The sequence below is a fragment of the Lichenostomus cassidix genome, chromosome 4, assembly GCF_008360975.1.
Source record: "Lichenostomus cassidix isolate B80296 chromosome 4, HeHo_3.0, whole genome shotgun sequence".
NCBI lineage: Eukaryota > Metazoa > Chordata > Aves > Passeriformes > Meliphagidae > Lichenostomus > Lichenostomus cassidix.
In genome coordinates this window covers 17,024,963-17,046,188 of record NC_139484.1, presented here as the reverse complement: position 1 = coordinate 17,046,188, position 21,226 = coordinate 17,024,963, and the positions used below count along the sequence as shown (strand labels likewise).

The window sequence follows — 21,226 nt, the reverse complement described above, 5'->3', positions numbered from 1 at the left end:
TTAACAGTGTACAAATGATTCTACATCCTCAGTGTTTTGAAATGAAGGGCTTTTCCTGTGACATTATTGTGTATATCAAAGCTCTAATAGCTAAGTAATTAAGAGTTTGAATGACAGGCATACAAGTGCAGTGCAAAGCACAGTCTGCAAAGAGATGATATAAACCAGAGGGTGGAAGAATACAGTGTGTTGTGTGTGTATATGTGACAAAAATTCCCTGTTGCTTCGAGAATAGGTGCTTTGTTTTTCATTAGATACCATATTGGAGATGTGTCATCTTTAATCCATTTCTGTCAGGCTAGGTTGTCAGAAAGAGTGAAATTTCTTTCAAAAAAGACATAGCTGCTAATCCCTAAAAGCACACTGCAACCACATTCTGGTCCTTCCAGATCTCTAATCAATGTCTGTTTCTGCAAAGATGCCCTTGAACCTTGGAAATGGCCTCATAATATTAATAGAAAAGATAAAAAGTACCCTTTTTTCCCTATTCTCACCTTGAGGAGAGGGACACCTTTTAAAATATTTGTTTCTTTTGTAACTTAGTGTCACAGTTTCATCAGTCAACTGAAAACTCATCAACTTTTCAGTATGAATAAGCGTTAAAAAAATGATTGATGTGATCTGTTTTCTTTGGAGCCTGTCTTGTCATGCTTTAAAAGAGTCTCCAAATGGTGAAACCTGCAATTTTGAAACAAAAGTCTTTTCCCATTGAGTATGGCCAGGTACTCAGAACAATGAAAGGAATCACTCATAGAGCTATATTACTTTTTCACAGGAATAATACTATGTGTTAGGAAGAAACTGGCTAACAATCAGATTTCTTTGACAAAAGATGTGAAGTTTGCTTTTTTAAATATGGAATTCATTAGTATTATTGAATAGTCTTATCATATTTCTTTTAACTATAAATGATTTCCTCATACTTGGTCCCTCAGTTTTCAAAGGCTTTAGAAGTTACATAAAAGCAGGTACACGATAGAAGACTGGGTATTGTGGAGGTGTTAATATGTGGCAGATTTTTTTTTAACCTGAGCACACATATTTCAGGACCCATTATCTTGTCTTTTCTTTTGACAAAGTGGTTTTAGATTGACTATTCCATTCCAAGGAAATTCAACACAGGTTATTTCAGTCACACAGTGACCAACACTCCTCACCAGGACAACTGCTCGTCCAGTCAGACAAGATAGAAAAATAAATGTGTTCTTGAATGTCCTTTCAGGGCAGGACTGGGTGAGAGGCAGTCTCTCGTGTGCTGGACAAATGAATAACCAAACACCAGGACCCTGTTAAAGGCATGGGACAAAAGCTCGGCTCTTGGAGCTGATACCTGCAGAAAGAGTTGTAAGTTTGGGTCACAGATGGCTGAAGATATGCAGAGACCATTAAAATAAACATTCTTATGTGATGCTAAACATGTGTGATATGAAAATCACCTGTAATTGCAGCTGTACAGCAGCCTCTGTGCACTCACCTATGATAAACCAGACCTTTCATAAAAAAATATTGTTCATATAGGTACTAATCTGTGTTCAATGACAGCACAACACTTCATCTACATTTATTTATTGAACACTGAGATAGGAATAGAGTGTGTTTCTCTAAAAGCTTCCATGAATGTTAATGACAGGGAATATCACTTGTAGACAGCACTTGTGCCTAGGAAAATACAGAAAAGGAAAGCCAATAAAGCATCATGTGAAAAATATTAGCTTGCTGAAAAGCTTTTTATGGTTTGAATTAATTTTTAGTTCAGCAGCACTTGTTAAAACTATAAATAGATAAATAGTCTCTTGCCTTCCTATAGCTTTTTTTCCTCTTATAGTGTGCTTTAGAAGTCTTCACATTCAGTGATTTTTATTTTATTATATTTAGTTAACACTGCAGGCTCCCTTTCAGAGAACTGCTTTGATAACAGGCTGTTTCATCTCAGTTCCTAGTGTGATAAAAGCCAATTTAGAGTCACTTACTTTATACAAAACAATGCAAAGTACAAGATATTTTGATGATAATAGCATCTTTAAAAAGGATGACCATCTGCCTTTATTCACTTCTCCTGCTTTCAGTGTCCTTTCGAGCTCCACTTTCCCTATGGAAAGATGAAATCACAGAGATCATTTTCAGTCCTGTCAGCTGTGAAGATGTGGTAACCATCTTATAAGACAAACATATGGCTGGGTCTTAAGGGCTTTTTCAAACCGGGAATCCAAATATAGGCTGCCAAGTTGTGTACAGAAGCATCTGCCACGTCAGTTCCCCATCACAACGCCTCCCTGCACCACCAGGAAGCCTGAGCTGGTGCCTGCTCTTTTGCAGGTTGGCATTTCATGGCAAGAACCAGCCACAAAAATGCAGAGCTGTGTATCTGAAGGCTGAACTTTAGACTCTTTAATGTGAATGTCTTAGGAATAATTTGGGGCAGGTGAGACTCATCCATCCAGAGAGTTCCAACAAAAATGCAGTTGTAAGCTGCAGGGGCAGCATGGAAGGATCTGGAAGTTGAGAAGTCTCTCCAGGTGGACCAGGGAGTGATTATTTTGAGATATACTTTAGGCCCACTGCCTGAGCAATGCCATTCACACAGTTCTCACTGGGCACACCAGGAAGGATTGATTCATACTCCATCTGATCCGCTTTTACACAGTTCCTGACACAAGTATTGTCTAGTCTCTGTATCTTGCTTCATTTGTGGTCTCTTGGCTTAGATGTCTTCCCTCCTGAGGAGCATTGAGCAGGAATTAGCCCATCCATGGGTCTGTAGCTGCTCCTCATGGCTGACCAGAACAGGTCTCCAACTTGAACCACAGTGCTCCTGCCTCCTGCCTTTTGTGAGGAATGTTGTAATTTGTCTCTGTGAGCTCTCATGGCTCTTATTGGAGGTTGACTCCTTCCCTGAGATCTTGAACCATGGTGGCATTCTGGTAGTAGGCTGGTCCTGCCCATGCCTTCCTGCTACTGGCACCTCTGGAGAAGTGAGGTCTGTGCTTAAGAGAAAACACTGCCAGAGGAATTTGCAGTTGACCATCTACTTCCTCATCAGCCTCCCATACAAGAAATACCGGGATATTTAGAGTTTGATTAGGCATTTTTCTCCAAGTAATCAGCACAATTATGACAAACTCTCTCATGAAAATGTTTGTGTGAAGACAACTGTTTTGGTTGAAAATGTGTGTGGTGCTTGTGGGCTAAAATCACTGTTGGTAGCAACTTTTATATAGCAATACTTTTTTTGACTGGGTGAGTTTCTTTTCTTTGCTTAGGTTTTTTGGTGGTCTATAAGCAAGGCCTCTGAAATATTTATCAAAACAAAGACTGATGATTTTTACAATTTTTTTTGTTTTGAAGCAGAACATGCCCCCCATTCCAGGAAGATAACTTACTTGTTCTAACCACGTGGAACTTGCCCTCAGAATCAGAGAAGGACATGTGATACAGAGAGATCCATAATTTGCAGGAAGTTAGATTTATTGCTACTTGTGAAGCCATTTAACACTGTTCAGTGCAGTTTTAGCTCATCAGCACCCCACTGGTGAATCTCAAAATATCTATCATGTTTATCTGAGACAGCCTTCTGCAATGTATCTTCATTTGTTCTTACCTAGTGTTTGCTCTCACCCTTTACTTTTTAACTTACTTTAAAATTTCAGTCATTTACCACAGGAGCCAAAACCTTCCCCCCCCTCCCCATCACATGTACTGAACAACCAATTAATAAACAGGGAGATTAACAATTCCTGAAGTACTTCTATCACCTAAGCTGACTGTTGAGTAGGAACCATGTTCCTAGCAATTGGAATCACACTGGAAGCATGCCTTGAACAGACTTAAAGCTCCAGCCATTGCAATCAAGAGATTAATAGGTAACTAACTAATCTTGATAAGTTTTCCTCCTACATGGACTATTTTAAACTTTAAGATTGCTAAAGTAAGGTATTTAATAAGCAAGAACTGAAAAGAATCTCAATAGCTGGGTTAAAAAAAACAGACAACAGCCTTGACTGATGCATCTAACATTGTCTGGGGAAAAAAGAGTTTCAAAAATATTGTGGTTAAGTATTTTATTAGAGAGTAAAGAAAATAATTTTTCAAAAATAGATCTTTATTAGCAGTCTGGGTTAGAGAACTGGATATTCACTTTGATTAGGGTTTTCTGCTGACAGGAATAAAAATTTTAGGTTTTCACAGGTTACAAGTTAAAAAATATGGAAAGTGATGAATTTACATTACAAAGATGAAATTGAGTTACAGTGGCTAATAGGATAAGTGTTGCAAGTTAGACATTAGAAGAAGGGTATGAACCCAATTTACTGGGCAAATTAACTTTGTTGGAACACTTGAGCTGGCGCGAAGATTACAGTGCCTTTAGGAGACAAACTGCCTGCCTTGCTCGTGTGCTCCAGTGTTTCTCTGATGATTATAAAGTTCTTCAAGCAAGATTTTTCACCAGCCTAAGGGCACCAAAAGATATTGATAAAGGTGCAACAGAAACAGAACGAACACTGAACTCAGTGCCCTAACTCTCCACATCCTAATACCTGCTGAAGCAGTTCTGGTTCTTTTGCTCTGCATAACTAGAATTGTGCTCCTGTATTATATGGGTGCCACTGATTTGCAAATGGAGCTACTCAACATTTCCGGGACTTGGATAACAAGCCCAGAGAATCCCTTAAAAAATAATGTCCTGGAAAACAAAGTAGAAGATAGAGCCTGGCCAAACTGAAGGGGAGCTGAAGCCTTTCAGCAGTGCCCATCTGAGGCAGTTCAGATTTGGACTGAAATGCACTTGGCAGGATCTCTTTCCTGTTCTATAACGAGCCATACTCTGGTTCAGAAAGACCTCTGCTATTTCCAGGCTGTTCACTGTGAGAAAGGGAAAGGGACTTCAATGGTGCACCCAGTCATGCCTCAAATTAGTTACAAGTTGGGAAATGGTCACAAACTGTCCCCTCTGGGATTGTGGGGCTGATCTGCCTACCTGAAAAAAAAAAAAAAAAGCCAGACCTCTTTGCAGTGAGCAATTTAAGGCAATTTGTGTTCAACAATTTGTTATGAGATTTGATTAAAAAAAGAAAAAGAAAAACCTTGTGAAGCTAGACTAAACAGTGTTCACAGCATAGCAGTCATCTTTTGATGTGATATTTTAGAGGAGCTGAGGCAGAATGTGCTTTTTCTGTGCAGTTTAATAAAAATAAGGCTGTGAAACATCTTCTGATGCAAAAATCCAAACCTCTCCTCAACATCTAACACTGAACCTTAAAATTACCAGACCTGAATGCATGCAGATGAGTTGTGTTCATTAATTTTAGCAGCATCTGTGCCCATTTACACCAGCTAAATATCTAACATTCAATATAAGCAATTTGTTTGTCCCTTTTCAATTAGCTCCATTACAGAAAATCTAATTAAATCATATCTTTTAGCGGGAACCAAGAATTCAAGAGCTAAATTTTTGCACTTAATTAAAACCTCTTCGTCTTGAACTGTTAATTTTCTGAAAAAGATATCCAGTATTTTTTCCTCTGATCCACTTGGTTCCTGAATGAAATGGCTCATTTACTCTGAGTTGGCTCTTGAAGTTTACACTTAAGCTCCAACTCTTGTCACAATCTCAGAAGATGATAGGAATCATAGCTGCTTTTCTCCGCACTTCCGGATAAAATTTCTTGAGATACAGCTTGTGTTTCTTTTGGGCCCAGAGAGACATCTGGATGACCATCAGGAAAGCAAAGATGCCAACTAGCAGGGAAAAAGATGTAAAGAAAAAGATCATGTGTGTTCTTTCAGTGTCTGTCCCTGTAAATACAGTAGAGTGTATGGAAATATTTGCAGATGGTTAATCATGAAAACATTCTTTTGGTGTCCAGGCAAGTTGTGTCTGGGACAATTACAGCAAGGATGAGTGTGCTGCATATGTTGCTGCTCCTGCCATTTGTAGGGACATCCCTATATTGTTGCCAAACTTTCAGATAATTTCCATACCAAAGCCTTAAGCATAAAAATGTTCCATCTTTCCAAACAAAATTTTGATTTAATTTTTGTGTGATGCAGTTTAACCCACTTTTGAAATTAATTTCTTTTTCATTTGTAATCCACATGGGACTACTTCTTACAAGCAGTTTTTATAAGTTTCTATTTTGAAATGGAAAAATAATTTAAAAGTGAGTGTTTTGGAGAGCTCAGTCCCAGGGACCATATTTTTATGAGTATTTAGGTCTCTAAGGATGCAGGGAAGTACTGAGCAAGAGTTGCAAATGCTGCTAATCAGGCCGCTCTTACAAGCAAAGAGGGAATGTTACCAGCAATGTGTGTCTCTCCTCTTTTTGAAATACTAAGTACACTTGTTTTCCTCTCCCTATTAGAAGTATTATTCCAGGTCTACACTGCAAAGAAATTTTCCTGTATCAAAAATGTTTGACTGCAAGTGAAGAGTACTGACTTTTTTCCTAAATTTTTAAGTCTGCTTTCATTGTGGAAATGGAAGAAACAAAAATATTTCACAAGAAGAGTCTGTTTTGATCAATAGTATGTTGCAGTAGTCGTGCTCTCCACAGCTTTCTGAGGGGAGCATTTTGGAGGTTTATACATTTATCTCATATGGGGAATTTGATAGCAACATTTCATATGCTATAAAGTTTTTTTGGCAAATTTTAGATTTCACTTCCACAAACAACATTTTATATGCTGTCTTCATTCTGCTTCAAACTTACCTGGCAGAGTTTGTGTCATCACTGTGAAACTAATCCAAGACCCAGCCTGTTGCAAAGAAAAAGGCACTGTCAGTTGTATATTTTATGTAAAGCAAAATGGCAACTTTTCAAAAACTCCCCCTGGATAAAGACTGTGGTACTTGTACTGGAAATGGGAGAGCAAAAATAGTTAGAAATTAACCCCCCCGTGTGCTGGACGGGGTGAAGAGATGGGTGGTAAATCCTTTGATCACTGGGGAGTCTGTAGTGGGGAGAAACAAAGACAAGAGTCCATGTGATAGTGATGTGAGGGAAGAGAAGGGAGAAACATTTGTGGGAGCAAGGAGACTCTGACATATGGAAGAAAATGATTGATGTGCAGAGGAAACTGCGTGGAGGGGTTGCAGATTTTCTGCAAAGGCTGAAGCACAGTAACCACCTACCCTTTGCATTTAAGCAGAAGAAAGTCATGTACCTCATATGTGTAGTTGGGACAGGATACCAGCAGGAAGAGCCACGTGAAGGGGTTGTAGGTTGGACTTGGAAAACAGGTTTTATTTCCTTCTGAAGGGGGAAAAAAAAGGGTGGGGAAAATCAGACAGAACCAGTTTTAATACAGGGAGAGGGTAACTGAGCCTTATCACAGCCTGCCTATGTGACAGCAATCCCCTTGGCCAATGCTCTCAGAATACAATCTTTTAGAAACGTTTCTGTGAAATCTTTTGAGGTAGCAAAAGCTGTATTTATCCCTGTGAGAATGCTGCTCAGCCAGCCTTGTATCAGTTTTTACAAGAAGGTGTGGTGTGTCCAAAGGATGCAACTTCTGCCCAGAAGAAGGGAGAGACGAAGTAGTTTCATGGAGAGTAATCAGCAGGCCAGGATTTATTTATTTATTTATTTATTTAGTGGGGTTTTTTTCCCTTTCCCCACTGCCTTGGACTGGTGAAGGGTGAAGGGAGAAGTAGAAATAATCCTTTTATTCTGGAGTTGGAATTGAAGGCTATTCTGTTAGGAAATATCTCAGAGCAAAATTGATTTCTGATCAAGGACGTGCATTATCCTATCAGGAAGTAAGAAAAGAATTGCAGAAATTATCAATTATTAATATGCAATACTTCATTTTTAAGTTCCAACAACGATATTATCCTTAATACTTGTAGGCACTGAGAACTTAAATCAGTTTTTTGTCTTTTGCTGTTTTTAAACTGAATTCGGCCACTTGCAAGAAATAACATAAGCAATCTCCTAACCACAGTGCATAAAAACCTTCCAGAATAGAAACTAATTTCTGTGTGTGAAGTTGATCATGCTGTGTTATTTTCTTGAGTAGGGTACTATAGTGGGGAAATTACACTATTAGTGTTTGAAAATATATTTTACTTTCCAGTTTGTATAACTTTTATTCTTAAGATTTAAATGTGCTGAAAACCCAGCCTGTTAAAAGCATACATAGACATTGATCCCTGTGTAAGTATTCATGAGTCTATCTTTGTGTATTTGAATATATGCATGTACATCTTTGCCTGAGATGACTGTGTCTAAAAACTCTGCAGTATAGTTTAGAAGTTTTTGAGACTTATTTAAAATGAAATCCACTGCTGCCAGTCACCAGCATTCTTTAAAGAACTTTGGCACTTAAATCCATATTTAAATTGCAGTTGTGTCTAATTAAGATAAATTTGCTATGAGCTTTGAAACAACAACAGTGTTGCTAATGTTTCCTTGTCATCACATTTGTTTTGAAGATGTTAGACCAATGCCATGATACCTACTTCATCTTTCTCTATTCAATGGATGCAGGTACATAAATTACTGTACACCAGCAGAAGATGGATAGGATAAGCACACTTCAGTCTTAAACAAACAGGAAACAAAGACAGACCTGAATTGGTTTGGTGAGCTAAAGCTACGTTGATAAAGTGATTTCCAGCTTCACACATCTGCAAGACATTAAAAACATATTTTCAGTAGTATGCCCAAAATGCTGTGGTAATTGTGCTGCAGTGCATAACCAGAACCACCCCCATTACAACTCAGTCTTTGTACTCAGTATGTGCAACATGTTTGGCTCTGGGGAGGTCAGGGAAACTCCCTGGGTCAAAGGAATTCAGCAAGATGTTCTTCTTGATTTATTCTGGATTTAATCCAGGCTTCAAAGAAGCAGGTGAAAAGCTGACATCTGGTTTTGTAAGGATGTCTCCCTTCCTACACACACTTTTAAAGCAAAACAGGAAGGAAAAATAGGGTGGATAAAACCCCAGCAGACTGGTTGAATGGAGAGTAGTCAGGGATGGATAAAGGAAGGGAGTCAGTGCTATTCCTAGCTCTGTAATTCTCTGGTTATGTTGTTTCCAGCCATAACCAACCTCTCAAAGTTAGTTAGTCTCTACTATTTGGATGTTTTAAACCTTTGGAAGAAGGACCATGTCTCCCCATTTGGTTATACAGCATAGGCTGATTTCAGATTTGCTTGAGGCTTTCAGTACTTCATCAGTTACAGCTACTGAAGAATCAAAATCAATATTTACCCATATTTGAAGAGGGAACTGGTAGGAAAATCAGTTTAAATTCCTGAAGAAGAAGACCTGTCATCACAACTCTGTAATTTTAGGGGTTTCATTTTTCCCCTACTCTGTGAAAAAAACCAAAATGCTGTATACAGTTCCATCTCAAGCTGAATTGAACTTTTTTATTCATTTCTGGATTTGAAGACTGATTTGTCCTCTCAAATTGAAAAAAATGCAGTGTTAAAAAGTTGCATTTTCCAATATCATTTATTGTTCTAAATTTTGCTAGGCTGGAAAAAAGTTTAAGAAATTAAAATAAAAAGGAAAATATTAAAACCTAGAGATGTTAAAGTGTGAAATCACAAAATTATTACAAAAAAGGAAGAAATGCAATTGTCATTTTAAAGTCAATTCTGAAAGTCATTCATAACAAGTTTTTATTAAAACTAATTGAAAGAAATATGTAACTTTATTTTATATTAAAGTGTACTATAATTTGAAAGAACATTGTAGATAGCATTGCTGAAGAATTTTTTTCCATTTTTTTGGAAAGGAGGGGATTTTGGGAAGGGGGGGAGGTTTTGGAAAGTTTAAGTCAGGTGTATTACTAAATAGACCTGTTATTAGCTGTTATTCTGCACGGGGAGGTAGTTATGGTTCAAGTCCTGCTGTCCTTTTAAATTTTTTTAATTCCAACTAACTGACCATCCTCTATCATAAATACCAGATGTAAAACACTAAAATAGCCAGAAAATGAAATTCCATTATAAAATACCATCTCAGAAGCAATAACTCTAGCCATAGAAATGGGAGTAATTTTAATTTACATACTTCCAATTATGAGCTGGGAACGTGATTTGTTTTTCTGATTGCTATTATTTTAAAGAAAAAGGTATTGTGGTTAAAATTGGTTTAGTAAAACACTATAGCTGATGAGATGCCCATACTATTGTGAAGCAGGAGATTTTCACACACTGTAATTAACCCCTGCTAATTCTAAGTAGACCAAGCAAAGAGCATTTCTGCAGGGATTTTTATTGGCTTACCTTTGACTCTGCAGCTGCATTCTGCTGTGATTAACTCTTGTGTCCCTCTTTAGAAATGGGACTGTTAATGTTCTACATAGCAGTTCTACCACTGCTAAATTTAAGCTAGTCCTTAGTTTATTATGTAAAAAATATGGGACAGTGGGGAACAGCAGAGAAAAAGCTGACAATATTTATGGCTATAAAATATTGAAATCTACACACTGTTTCCCCTCTTTATATTCCACGTGTACCCTATGAGAAAAACATCCCTGCAGAGCTTAATTTCTCTAAACATGAGAATCTTTCAGGAGGGCCTGCAGACACACTTCAAATTACTCAGTACTGTTGTTTACAGCAGCTGTAGATGTGCACAATTAAATCAGGATGTGTAATAAAGACAAGACTTAAAAGAGGGTAAAAAAAAATCTTCCAAATATTTTATTCATATATTTTAGAAACCTGTGAAAGCAGCTTCAAATTATTTTATTTCGTATGTTGATGCTTTAAATTCATTGTCTGGGAATCTGCCAACACAAGATCTAAATGGGACAGGTTTTGAGTTTCCACGGGTAGAGAGTTCTCAAAAGAGGTATAAGAACTCAGAGGCCAGACCAGGTGCTGATGCAGAGTTTAAGGGAATTGCCATATTTTATAGCAAACACCCCCTTAGCTTGATGGCAGCATTTTCCTTACAAGCTGTAGCAGGACATGTTCCACTGTTACAGGGAAGGATGTTTCAAAAGAAAAGGAGCCTTTCTCTGTGCAGAGACTTTGATGAGGACTAGTTTTGCTGGTAGCACTGAGTATTCAGGCAAGCAATTTGCTTGGTTTCAGACAACCCCTGAGCCTGGGAAAGGTGCACACAGCAAGGTTCTTGGTGTACTACTGGCTACCAGTGTGGGATTATTGCTTTTGGCTCTAGAACTTCATGGAGTGTGTGAACTTCTTCACAGGAGTATTTTGCTTGCCTTTGCTATACCTTATTAGAGTAAGAAAAGCTGAGAATTGCAAGGACAGACCCAGAAACAAACACTGCCAAAACTGTGACCTTCAAGGGTCTCAATTTACAAAAGCACTCAAATATTGCTAACGAGTTTTTGGATGTTTTTCTGAATAGTGTTTGCCTGAAGGAGCCTAGATATGTTAGTGTCCCATTGCCCTGTTATATTTCTGGAAACTGATCTGTATCTGATTTTCAAAGAGGATGTTTTGGCTACTGACCCAGCAGTTCCAGAGGACAGAGAGGATATATATTTCCATGTGAGAACTTTTTACCAAGCCTCTGTCTCACTGTTTAAATGTCTCACATTTATGTTCATTCAAACAGCACGTTGGGTAGTCTCAGCCATCCTTCATCAGCTGCACTTTCCCTTGGCTCACCCCACTTTGGCAGGAATTGCTTTCATAGTTTTTAATGTCTGTTGAGGATAAGTTATTCAGGGTACACTGAACTATTGAAAAGTGTGCTTGGGATGTAATTCTTCGGTGTTTCAAAAATTACAAGTTTCAGTCTGTCTAAATTAGTGCTCTAACACAATTACCAGTGCTAATAATGCTGATGATGTTCTCTTGACTCTCAAATACAGCACTTCAGATTAAACTCTGGGTACATAAATATTAGTAGGACACTTCCTGACTGAGAAACCTTAATAGATTAGTACTAAATCTAGCCAAAGTACACAGGGCTGTGTACATGGACTTATATATGTGTATACCCATAAATGCACAGAAGCATTACTGCATTTTACTAAATTGTGAGTTAATCCTATTCCATAATCATAAATAAAACTTCATTTTTGTACGTACCAGAAAAGCAAGTGCAGCATAAGAAACTTGTTTGTGGCCAAATGCTAGAAAACAGAATGAAATTATAAATTGCATTTTACAGTATGCACATGGTTTGCTATGGGTGAAATTAATCTAGTGCTGAGGAGCAGAAGTACTACTTTCCTGACAGGCTCTGCAGAAAGATTGGGTATTATCACACACAACATGAAGACAATGCAAACAGTAACAGCACTCTAGAAATGCCAGTTTTACACCACTGATCTCAAGTCAGTTTTCACCCAACTGTTTTTAGTAATTGCCAACTTCATAAATTCAAGTGTTTTTTCAAAGCGGCTGGTGGTGGTGAATCCCTTGAAAAGGCAAGGAGGGGAGTGAAGTGAAGGTCAGTGTCAGAACTGGGCTGAGGATCACTGCATTATCCACAGACCCTTCTAATTCCATCAGCAGAAAACCCAGTACCTAACTTCTCTTTTACCTTTTTTTTATTTTAGTAGTGAGGCAATAGTGAGGTTTTACTACATAACCACTATCTGCCTGACGGTCATGCAAGAAATATATCTAACATTTGTAAGTTTTACCTGCCATTTGTCTGTCCTCTGCTTTTTGCTGCTGTCCCCAGACCAGTGTAGGACTCTACAATGTTCATGTCCAAAGGTTTACAGCGTCCAAGGTAACCTTGGCAACAGCTGGGGGACACAAACCAGCTGTTGTTTTGTATGTACCTCCCTCCCCTTGGCCATGTCTCATCAAGCCTTTACTTTTGAGAACTTTGTTTTCGTGGCTGGCACATGATTTTCTGTGCTGCCAAAGGCATTTAAAGGCAGTGGCAAGCAATTAGCGAAATTTCTTCTGAATGCTTCCTCTTTTGTGTCTTGAACAAAGAGTTTCCCAGATAAAAAAGCTGCACTTATTGACTTGATAGCCCAGACTGCTAAAAACTGTGTCTAGGGAGGTTTCTGCATTGTTTGCAGCATTGTTGTAAAAGCCACACCAAATCCACCTGTCATTCAATGAATCACATAATTTTGAAATAGAACTTCTGTGCTATTTTGAAGGAAAATCATCATGTATGAGAAATTTTTGATTGAAATTTTTGATTGAAAAAGCTTAGCAATTTAACTGAGTGCAAACAAAAATGGCAAAGCAAATGCTTTGTTCCCAAAGCTCATCGATAAATCTGAGATACAGAGGAAAAGAAAGACTAAGGTATAGCAAAGAAAGCAAAGAAGCAGAAAATAAAGCCCATGCCAATTATGCTCAAAAGAAGTAAAATCCAGAGAGCAAACAGAAAAAAAAAATCATGAAGGAACAGCAGTGCAACAATAAAATATGATGAGAGGGAACAACATGATGGATGAAATCTGAAAATTAAAAAAGTATGCTTTTGTCATCAGCAGTGTATGATGGATTTTTACTGGTTTCTCAGAAAGGAAAAAAAAAAGGAGAAATGGAAAATGGAAAAATCTTCATTTTCATGGAAAGGATGTATCTTTAGCAAATAAATACCTCCTCCAAGAAAATGCAACCAACTCTAGTTCTCTCCTGCATTCTTTAATACACATGTTGTGAAGATGAGCAAAACATATTGATCCTTGTGTTTTCTCCTCTTGTCCAAAGTTTCTTGTTCATGAAGTGGACAGTGATTTACCATCTCTGAACAGGCATGAACATTCAGTGGCACAAAGCAGAGGTGCCTCCAACACAACCATCTTCCTTCTGACAGGGAGTAAAGACTAATTTCTGGCTAGATTAGTCATCTGATCCCCTGTGGGACCATCTCTGGATTTTGGAGCACCTCAGGTTACATGCCTAAGACTTTCTCAAACCGATTTTGTGAGTTTTGTGTCCCACTCATACCCACATGGTGGAGTGTACCGTGGATGGTTGATGTAGTAGGCGATCCAGGATGTGAATCCCCAGTAAAAGGCACAGCCCTGGAACAGACAGATAATTTTTTTGAAAGGGCAATAAGGAAGTACGAACTGTAACTTTATAAGTATAAATTCTGGTAAGTGCAAAACCCAGGTGACCATTGAAAGACTTGGCTGTTGCTTTGTGAGCCTCAGAATATATATATTTCTAAAATTCTATGAAGCCAGTAAAAAAAATTGGGAACAGAGTGTAGATTTTTTTTTTTATTGTGTTGAATGTGTTTTATGCCTGTTGTAGGAATTGGCACTTGTTTTCTCCTTCTTTGATTCTGCTGCTGAAGAGCACATTTCTCTGAGCTGTGCTGTTAAAAGTCTAGGGCTGGTTAACACAGCCAAGCTGTTATTGTACCTGAAATTCAACATTTCCAAGCAGAATAGAGCAAGACAAACAGAACACTAAACCAGACAAAACAAGGAAAAGTAAAAGTGAAGCTCCCTATCGTGGCCATATGTTAGTCTCCTTCACCAAAATCCTAAATGCATTCCAAAATGTTTAAAGGGAGGGTCTTTACATCACACTGAATGGGGTGGAGGGGTGATACAAAATGATCAAGATAGAGTATGTGAAATAAAAAGAAAGGAAAGCCTATGACTAATCACACACAGTTGAAATTCAGGAGGCTTTGGGAGAGAGAAGACATGGCCAGCTCAGGATCTTCCTGCCTGAGGCCTCCATCAAGAGAAGGAGATTTTTTTTCCTACTTGTAATTTGATTTTCACTTCCTAACATTAGGCCTGTCTCTTGCTCTGTATTCACATTGCACCAAGGAAGCAGTGTATGATTTCTGCCAACACTACTAGATGCTGCAGCAGCAGTTATCATAATAAAATAACATTCAGTCTGAAAAATATCCTGGACATGACAATCAGCCCCTTGGGTGGATGAGTCAAAGTGGACATTTACACGCAGGAGCTAAAATGGACATTGATTTCAGTTTATGTCCTTGGGGACATGGCTCTGAAATCCTTCCTGTATCTGTATTTTTACTAAACATAATTCCTAGAGCTACAAAATAAATTAATTTTTATTTCCCTATCTTTTTCCAAGGACTGCTTTGATATGAGGATATTCTCTCTTTCACAAGATGATAAACATATTGTCACCTTTATCATATTTTTCAGAGGAGTGTGCCCTTCCGAAAACTTGTGAACAAATAACGTCTCCAGAAGATGTCTGATGTAGTGTAAACAGTGACAGAAGCAGGCCAAGCTGCAAGGGGAAAAAAAAAAAAGAAATTAAGGTAAGTGAAAGATTGTTTTTATTACCTCCCAGTTAATGTCATGAAAGGAATAAGAACTAATATTCCAAAACCGCAAACACATTAAAATTGTGGGATTAAAGATATTGTCTTAATTGAAGCATCTGGAACCAAAGATTAATGGAATCATTTTCGGTGTTATACAGAGTTGCTTGCATTCTGCAGGGAAGCAACTTATTTTTACTAGCCTTGAAATAAAAAGAGCTCCTCGAGCTCTGAATGTGATACATAGTCCTGACAAGACATTTAGACAGGACAGCTGTGTATACAGCCAGGCATCTGACGCTCTTTTCCAAAAGATGTCTCCCACGTTTTAAGGCCACCTTAATGCTCCTGTAGGATGTGTCTGACATTTAAAAGCATTCTGAATATCTTCGGAATGGTTGCCTTGTCCTTTGCCAACTCAAGTAGCTGCATGGAGGTAGTTTGTTTCATTTCCTTGTGGACGCAAAATGAGATTTTGTTGCTAAGTTAATCCATTCTGATGGCTTTTTTGTTGCCTGTTATAAAGAAATGAGGTAATTGTGGTAGAAATTATTATATTGATTCTCTTTTGAGGAAGATTATGAAACAATAACAAGCATTGCTGATTTGCTTCTGAGAATGAGTTGCAGCTCACAGTGATTGAGTTTCAGAAACAAATGTCAGGAGTGATTCCTGATGGCATTTTATCTTGGTTACATTTACTGTACTACCATAGCCCATCTTGCTGCAAACCAATTATAAGACATAAATGAAAAGCGGTTTTCAGCATGTGAAATCTCAAATAATTTTATTATGCATCGTGTACGGTAGCTAAAGTCAAAAGATTAAACAATTTCAAAGTAATTAAACCAGAGAGAGTTGAGCTAAGAAAATTTCAAACAATTAACGACTCATCCAAAGCCTGGAGCAAACTTCCAGCTTTGCTGGAAATTTTAAAATTAATTTGGCTTATGATGGGGACCTCAGATGAACCTATTAAGTGGACACTGGCAGGATTCTGCACAGCCCTTGCCCATTTAAAAGAAGATAAGGATATTGCTGGTTGTTCTGTGCTATCAGAAGCTCTCTCCTTTCAAGCATATGCACAAGAGGAGGAAGACAAGCATCTTGTAGCTCTTGATTTGAATTCAATTATTCTGTGTTCTCATTCCCAGCTCCACTAACTCCCTTCATGTCTCTCCAAGTGCCTGTTCTTCTATCTGTAAATGGCAGTATTACTCACTCTGTTTATCTGCTGTATACCAGTTCCCTTGAATCTGCAGTCACAGTGGGGAAGAAGTGTGTGGGAAAGCTGTACAGTCCTTGAGCCTCCAAGTTCCCTGTGAGCCTTCCCATAAATGGTCCAGTTTAAGCAGCTGACAGGCTCTCCTTGATCAGCTTTCACCCCCTCTGCCAGCCACTAATCACCCAGAATGGGGACAATCACACTGAAGGAAAGTTCCTTAAGTGTGGAAGTTCCCAGTCCGTCTGGTGCATTCTGCAGCCATCCTGTGGAGATGCTTCTTTTGAGTTCCCTGACCTGACTCATGACATGCACACCTGATGAATTTCCTCCTCCTTGTGCCTAGTGGAGAGCTGCTGTGGGGATAGTTATCTCCTGTGCTGGATGCTGGTGCTGCTCATCCCAAAAACAAGAACATACAACAAGGAGACTGGGAGTGAAGCACCTGAATCTTGTCTTCTCTGTCAAGCGTGATTTTGGGTTACTATTCCCTGTGTTTATTATTTCACCTTCTTTATGTCAGGTTTTATGTCAAACTATTTGGGGAAAACACTCCATCTCCATGGTGACCAGGTGCAGTGACCATTGCAGCTGGGATACCATTTTTGGTCAGGCTTATGAGTGCTGCTAAAGTGCCAAACAGGTATTGGTAAGAACTGAATTTGAAACCAGGCAGGCAGCCTCAGAGCCCCTGTAACCTTCTCAGCCCTGGAAATGCAATCTCCATCCCTCTGCTTTCTCATGATCCAGGAAAATAGTTCCCACAAGCATCACTTACTGAACCACTGGGTGGCGGAAGTTCTTCCTGCTTTCCACTTGGTCATAAATAGTCGAGAGGCGAACGTAAAAGAGCAGATATATTAGAAGAGGCCCCGTGTATTCTGTTAGAAAAAACTAGAAATTAAAAATAAAATGGATGTGTCAGAGCAGAAAATTGTATCAGGAAAGGTGTGAGAAAAAGAATGCCCCCCTCCACAACCCCTATTCATCCTTCAAATTACTTTTGGCTGCATTTTCAGGACTTAAATGGCACACAGGCATTTTTTTCTGCTGTCTCTTTAGCAAAGGAGTGAAATCCATCTAGGAAATGAGAGATAGGTTTCTGTATAGAACATCAACCCAGTCAGGAATGCTTCATGGAAGGTGGTCAAAATCACAGTTATCTCCTCTTTATACTTTTGGCTTTGCTAGTAGATGCCCATTTGGAATCTAAATAACACAGAAAATCAAGGCCAAGAAACTGAAGGCAGTTTGCTTTCCGCCAGTGTTTTTTGCAATTAAGTGGTATATCAGTTAAAAGCCAACCAAGCATGACAGAAACAAACATAGCTTTGAATCCTGTTTGCTAGCAGAGTCATCTGGAAGGGAGGTTATCATTGCTTGGATTTGGTGGTGGCTGGAAGAGCAGGACCAGCCTGCCTGATGCATGGTGCCTCGAGTTTTTTTCAGGTTGTGCTCCTCCCTGTGCAGGCACCAGCAGAAATAGCCTGTGGTGGGCAGACTGGACAAGTAAGCTACCTTAGTGTAACAAAAACAAAGCAAGAAGAAATCTTTTCATCTCAGCACTGTCACCTCTGCTAGGCAGAGAGAGCTGAGAGAGGGCAGGGAGAGAAGGCAGGGTCAGGGAGATGACATGAGGCACTGTCAGTTTTAAGGTCTGACTTTGGCTTGGTACAGTCTGTATTGCTATTTGTTGGGGGAAATTCTTAAGCCACACACAGCTGGAAGAAGTAAAATGACATTAGAGTGATGAGAGGTCTAGATTTGATCATCTGTCCCTGCTGGAATGAATCCCAGAATAAAATGGAAGTGGTGTAGTCCTACACATTTACAAGGACTGGCAAATCGTAACTCAAGTGCCTAGCATTGCTTAAGGCAGAAAGATTTATTACTGATGGGTTATTTGGCTTTATGGTGGCAACTGGCACTGCTGTAGAATTGTAATGAATAAATACCTGTGGCTTAAGGAAGCAACACTGACTTTAGACCACATTTCTCCAAACTAGTTTTTGGCCCCCCAGCAGGCTGTTCTTCTAATCACTCTTCAGAAAAGCATTGAAAGAGAAATGTTTTCCTGCAGAAATATGCTGCAATTAGGTTCCCTTTTCCTCTGTTGCAGGGGGAAACTTTTTGAAATTTTATTCTTTCATAGCAGGACAGTCTCCAAAAGTAACAGCAGACTTAAGTGTTCTCTACCAGGGAAATGTCAAATTCCCTTTTGTTCCAAGTGAAGTCAGGACTTCTGTGCTTCATTTAGACCCTGCATGATTCCAAGAGCAGGTGTGTGTCTGTGTATGTCTGAGAATATTTAATCTGGGAGTCTAAGAACACATATTGTTGTGGAATACCTCACAGCCAAAAAATGTGAATTAGAATTGTGTCCTAGTAGCTGTTGTATGGATCTGTTCCTAAATGTGATCCTGCTGTGTTGGGCGCTCTAAGAACACTCTAAAGGATGACCTCTGCTATTTAAACCTAACACACTAAATACAGACAGTGGTGCTGTAGGGGACAGAGGTGCAGATAATATGGGCTGGACAGGTCAGGGTAAGAGCCTGGGATGAGCTGCTTTGTTCAGAGCAGCTTTTTCTCTCAGCCATGAGCTGCACCACAAAATACATCCATTACTGCCAGCTTCCAACATCTGTTTGGCACAAGCACATCACAAAGCTGCCAGCAAGAGTTTGGCAGCATTTAGCACCAAGTTGTACTTACTTGTCCCTGTACCAAGTGTTCCCCCCTTACCCCCTGAATGATTTTAGATGCTGAAAGCAGAAGTAGAATTTCAAGATTTAATAAAAATCCAATCTCTCTTTAAAAGCCAAAGCTCCCAGACACAAGATAACTGCATCCCTGTGCCAGGGTTTGATGTAGGAGGGGGGGATGCATCAGTGCAATTCAGAGAGGCAGTTCAGGACACTGACAAGAGCTCTTGAGCTGGGAGGTGGAGGTGAGCAGCATCAGCATGCTCAAGATGCTTCACAGGCAGGGGACAGGGCTCAGTCTTGTGTGGGTGTCAGTCACATCCAACACAAAGTGCTAATCACCCATGTGGATGCAGGTGGTCCAGGGTCAGCTGTGAGATTTTTAATGCAGCTGGGCACTGTCTGGCAGGCAGGATTGTGCTTGCCTTTGTCACAGCTGAGTTACATTGCTGGGACATAGTTAGGATCAGCAACATTCTTTTTTAGAGGATGAGGTTCAATTTGCTGTAGTAGTTTCTGTTGTATTTTAGTTTGGGCAAGTTTCTGATTGTTTCCTTCTGTTGCATCTCCCATGCTGTGACTGCTGCTCTAATTCTCTGGCCCACTGATTTTAAATTTGTCATAAATGAAAAATGAGTTCCAGAAAGGCAGGCAGAGAAACTGCTAAAAATTCCCATGAGTTCGAGCAGGTGAAAGGGAAAGTAGTCTTAAATTAACACAACATCACAATTATTGGTTCTACCCACTGGCAATCAAGGGCAAGCACCATTCTTTTACTATTGATTCTCAATGATTATATGCAATTAAGCCTAGCTAGTATCTTCATACTCATCCTATAGTTGACTAATTGCTGGGCTTGGGGAGTTACTAGTTGTGTCAAGGGCCAGTTCAAACCATCATTTTAATAGGTGCTCAGAATTACTAATTTCTGCTGGCATATTCTGCAAAAATAGTAATCACATTTTAAACTAAGGTCTGGAAATAATAATATTGCAGCTTGTTGTTTGGGAACAAAAGAAATTTTTTTTTTTTTAAAGAAAAGTGATCATTTAAAACATGGAGATTTATCCTGCAGAAATTTAAAAAATAAAAAAAAAAAAAGAAGGAAAAGAAAACCACCCCAATATTTAGAAGAAAATTATTTTTTCTTTACCATCTTGTGGTCCTGCCTAGATTATTTTGATGTATTGGATGCAACCAAATATGGTGATCCATAATAAGCAAAAATATCTTCTCCTGGAGGTGTAGTATGTCTCTATAACAATGAGCATGGCTCAATAGGATTTAACTGTTGAGCTCATCATTAACTCCCTGAAGAGAGAAAACAGGAGATTGCCTCTTTTTTCCACACCTGTGCACTCTATTTCATATCTTGCACAGTGTCCAGTTCTCTTACCTTCCTTCTCTCCTCTCCAGTGTCTGACATTATATACTTTATATACCTATTATTCTCAGTAGCATAAAGAAAGTGCTCTTAAACAAAAGTATTCTTGAATCCAAACTCTCCCCAGCATGACCCCCATCCAGGGTGCTATACTCAACCTTCTTTAGCCATCTCAGTCATCAGGTCCTCAGGGATCTGATTCAGTAACACTCAACATGGAAATATCTGCTGCATAAACAACAAAACTGAGATCTGAAACATGCCAAAAGAGAGCTAAGGCAGGAGTTTCCATCATTCAAGAGGTGATGGGACAAATGGTAAAACAATAGAGAGCTAATCTGCAAATCAGCAAGGCATCTCATCTTGCATGAGCCAGATTTTACCTGCTTCTTTTATCTCTATTCAGCTCATCATGCCAGGAACACCTTGCTGAACAGGAATTCAAATCCCAGACCTTGGGAGGCAGAGGGTCTATTTAGGGAGGTATGAATGCAGCAGAGGTGAAAGGAGTTCTTTAAAGTTATTGGAGAGATTTTCTGGCTGGCAGGGGCACCTGATGCAGTGCCTGACACTGTCCCAACAGGTCTGCTAAAGAGAATGGAAAGGATTGTGATGTGAGTTAAAGTACCACATTTACTGGTTGGGAAAAGGCAGAACAGGACAAAAGGAAGTTGCAAGCAGAGGCAGTGGAGTGGAGAGAATCTGAAAAACTCTAACCAAATCTTCATAAA

At 39.1% G+C, this 21,226-nt stretch overlaps 1 protein-coding gene and 2 long non-coding RNA genes across 8 annotated transcripts in view; 2 read left to right on the top strand and 1 right to left on the bottom strand.

Annotated features, from left to right (window-relative positions):
- LOC146437952 (uncharacterized) overlaps positions 1-5,080 on the top strand; it is a 129,142-nt gene extending 124,062 nt beyond the window's left edge. The window contains exon 3 of the long non-coding RNA XR_014851603.1: positions 2,067-5,080. This is a non-coding gene — a long non-coding RNA (uncharacterized LOC146437952). The remainder of the gene's footprint in view (positions 1-2,066) is intronic.
- The window catches only part of TECRL (trans-2,3-enoyl-CoA reductase like), a 58,682-nt gene continuing 41,499 nt past the window's right edge, over positions 4,044-21,226 (bottom strand). For 4 of the 6 annotated variants that reach the window (XM_085058059.1, XM_085058057.1, XM_085058058.1 and 1 more), the window contains 8 exons: positions 17,185-17,300; positions 15,045-15,150; positions 13,871-13,943; positions 12,028-12,071; positions 8,569-8,626; positions 7,162-7,250; positions 6,708-6,753; positions 4,044-5,736 (listed from right to left, as the gene is read on the bottom strand). In XM_085058059.1, the coding sequence (XP_084914185.1) occupies positions 5,609-5,736; positions 6,708-6,753; positions 7,162-7,250; positions 8,569-8,626; positions 12,028-12,071; positions 13,871-13,943; positions 15,045-15,150; positions 17,185-17,300 (660 nt within the window). In that variant the 3' untranslated portion in view covers positions 4,044-5,608. Of the gene's footprint in view, positions 5,737-6,707; positions 6,754-7,129; positions 7,251-8,568; positions 8,627-12,027; positions 12,072-13,870; positions 13,944-15,044; positions 15,151-17,184; positions 17,301-21,226 lie in introns of all 6 variants that reach the window. The other 2 variants (XM_085058061.1, XM_085058062.1) reach the window with 2 other exon arrangements.
- Positions 15,069-21,226, top strand: part of LOC146437951 (uncharacterized) — a 42,504-nt gene continuing 36,346 nt past the window's right edge. The window contains exon 1 of the long non-coding RNA XR_014851604.1: positions 15,069-15,181. This is a non-coding gene — a long non-coding RNA (uncharacterized LOC146437951). The remainder of the gene's footprint in view (positions 15,182-21,226) is intronic.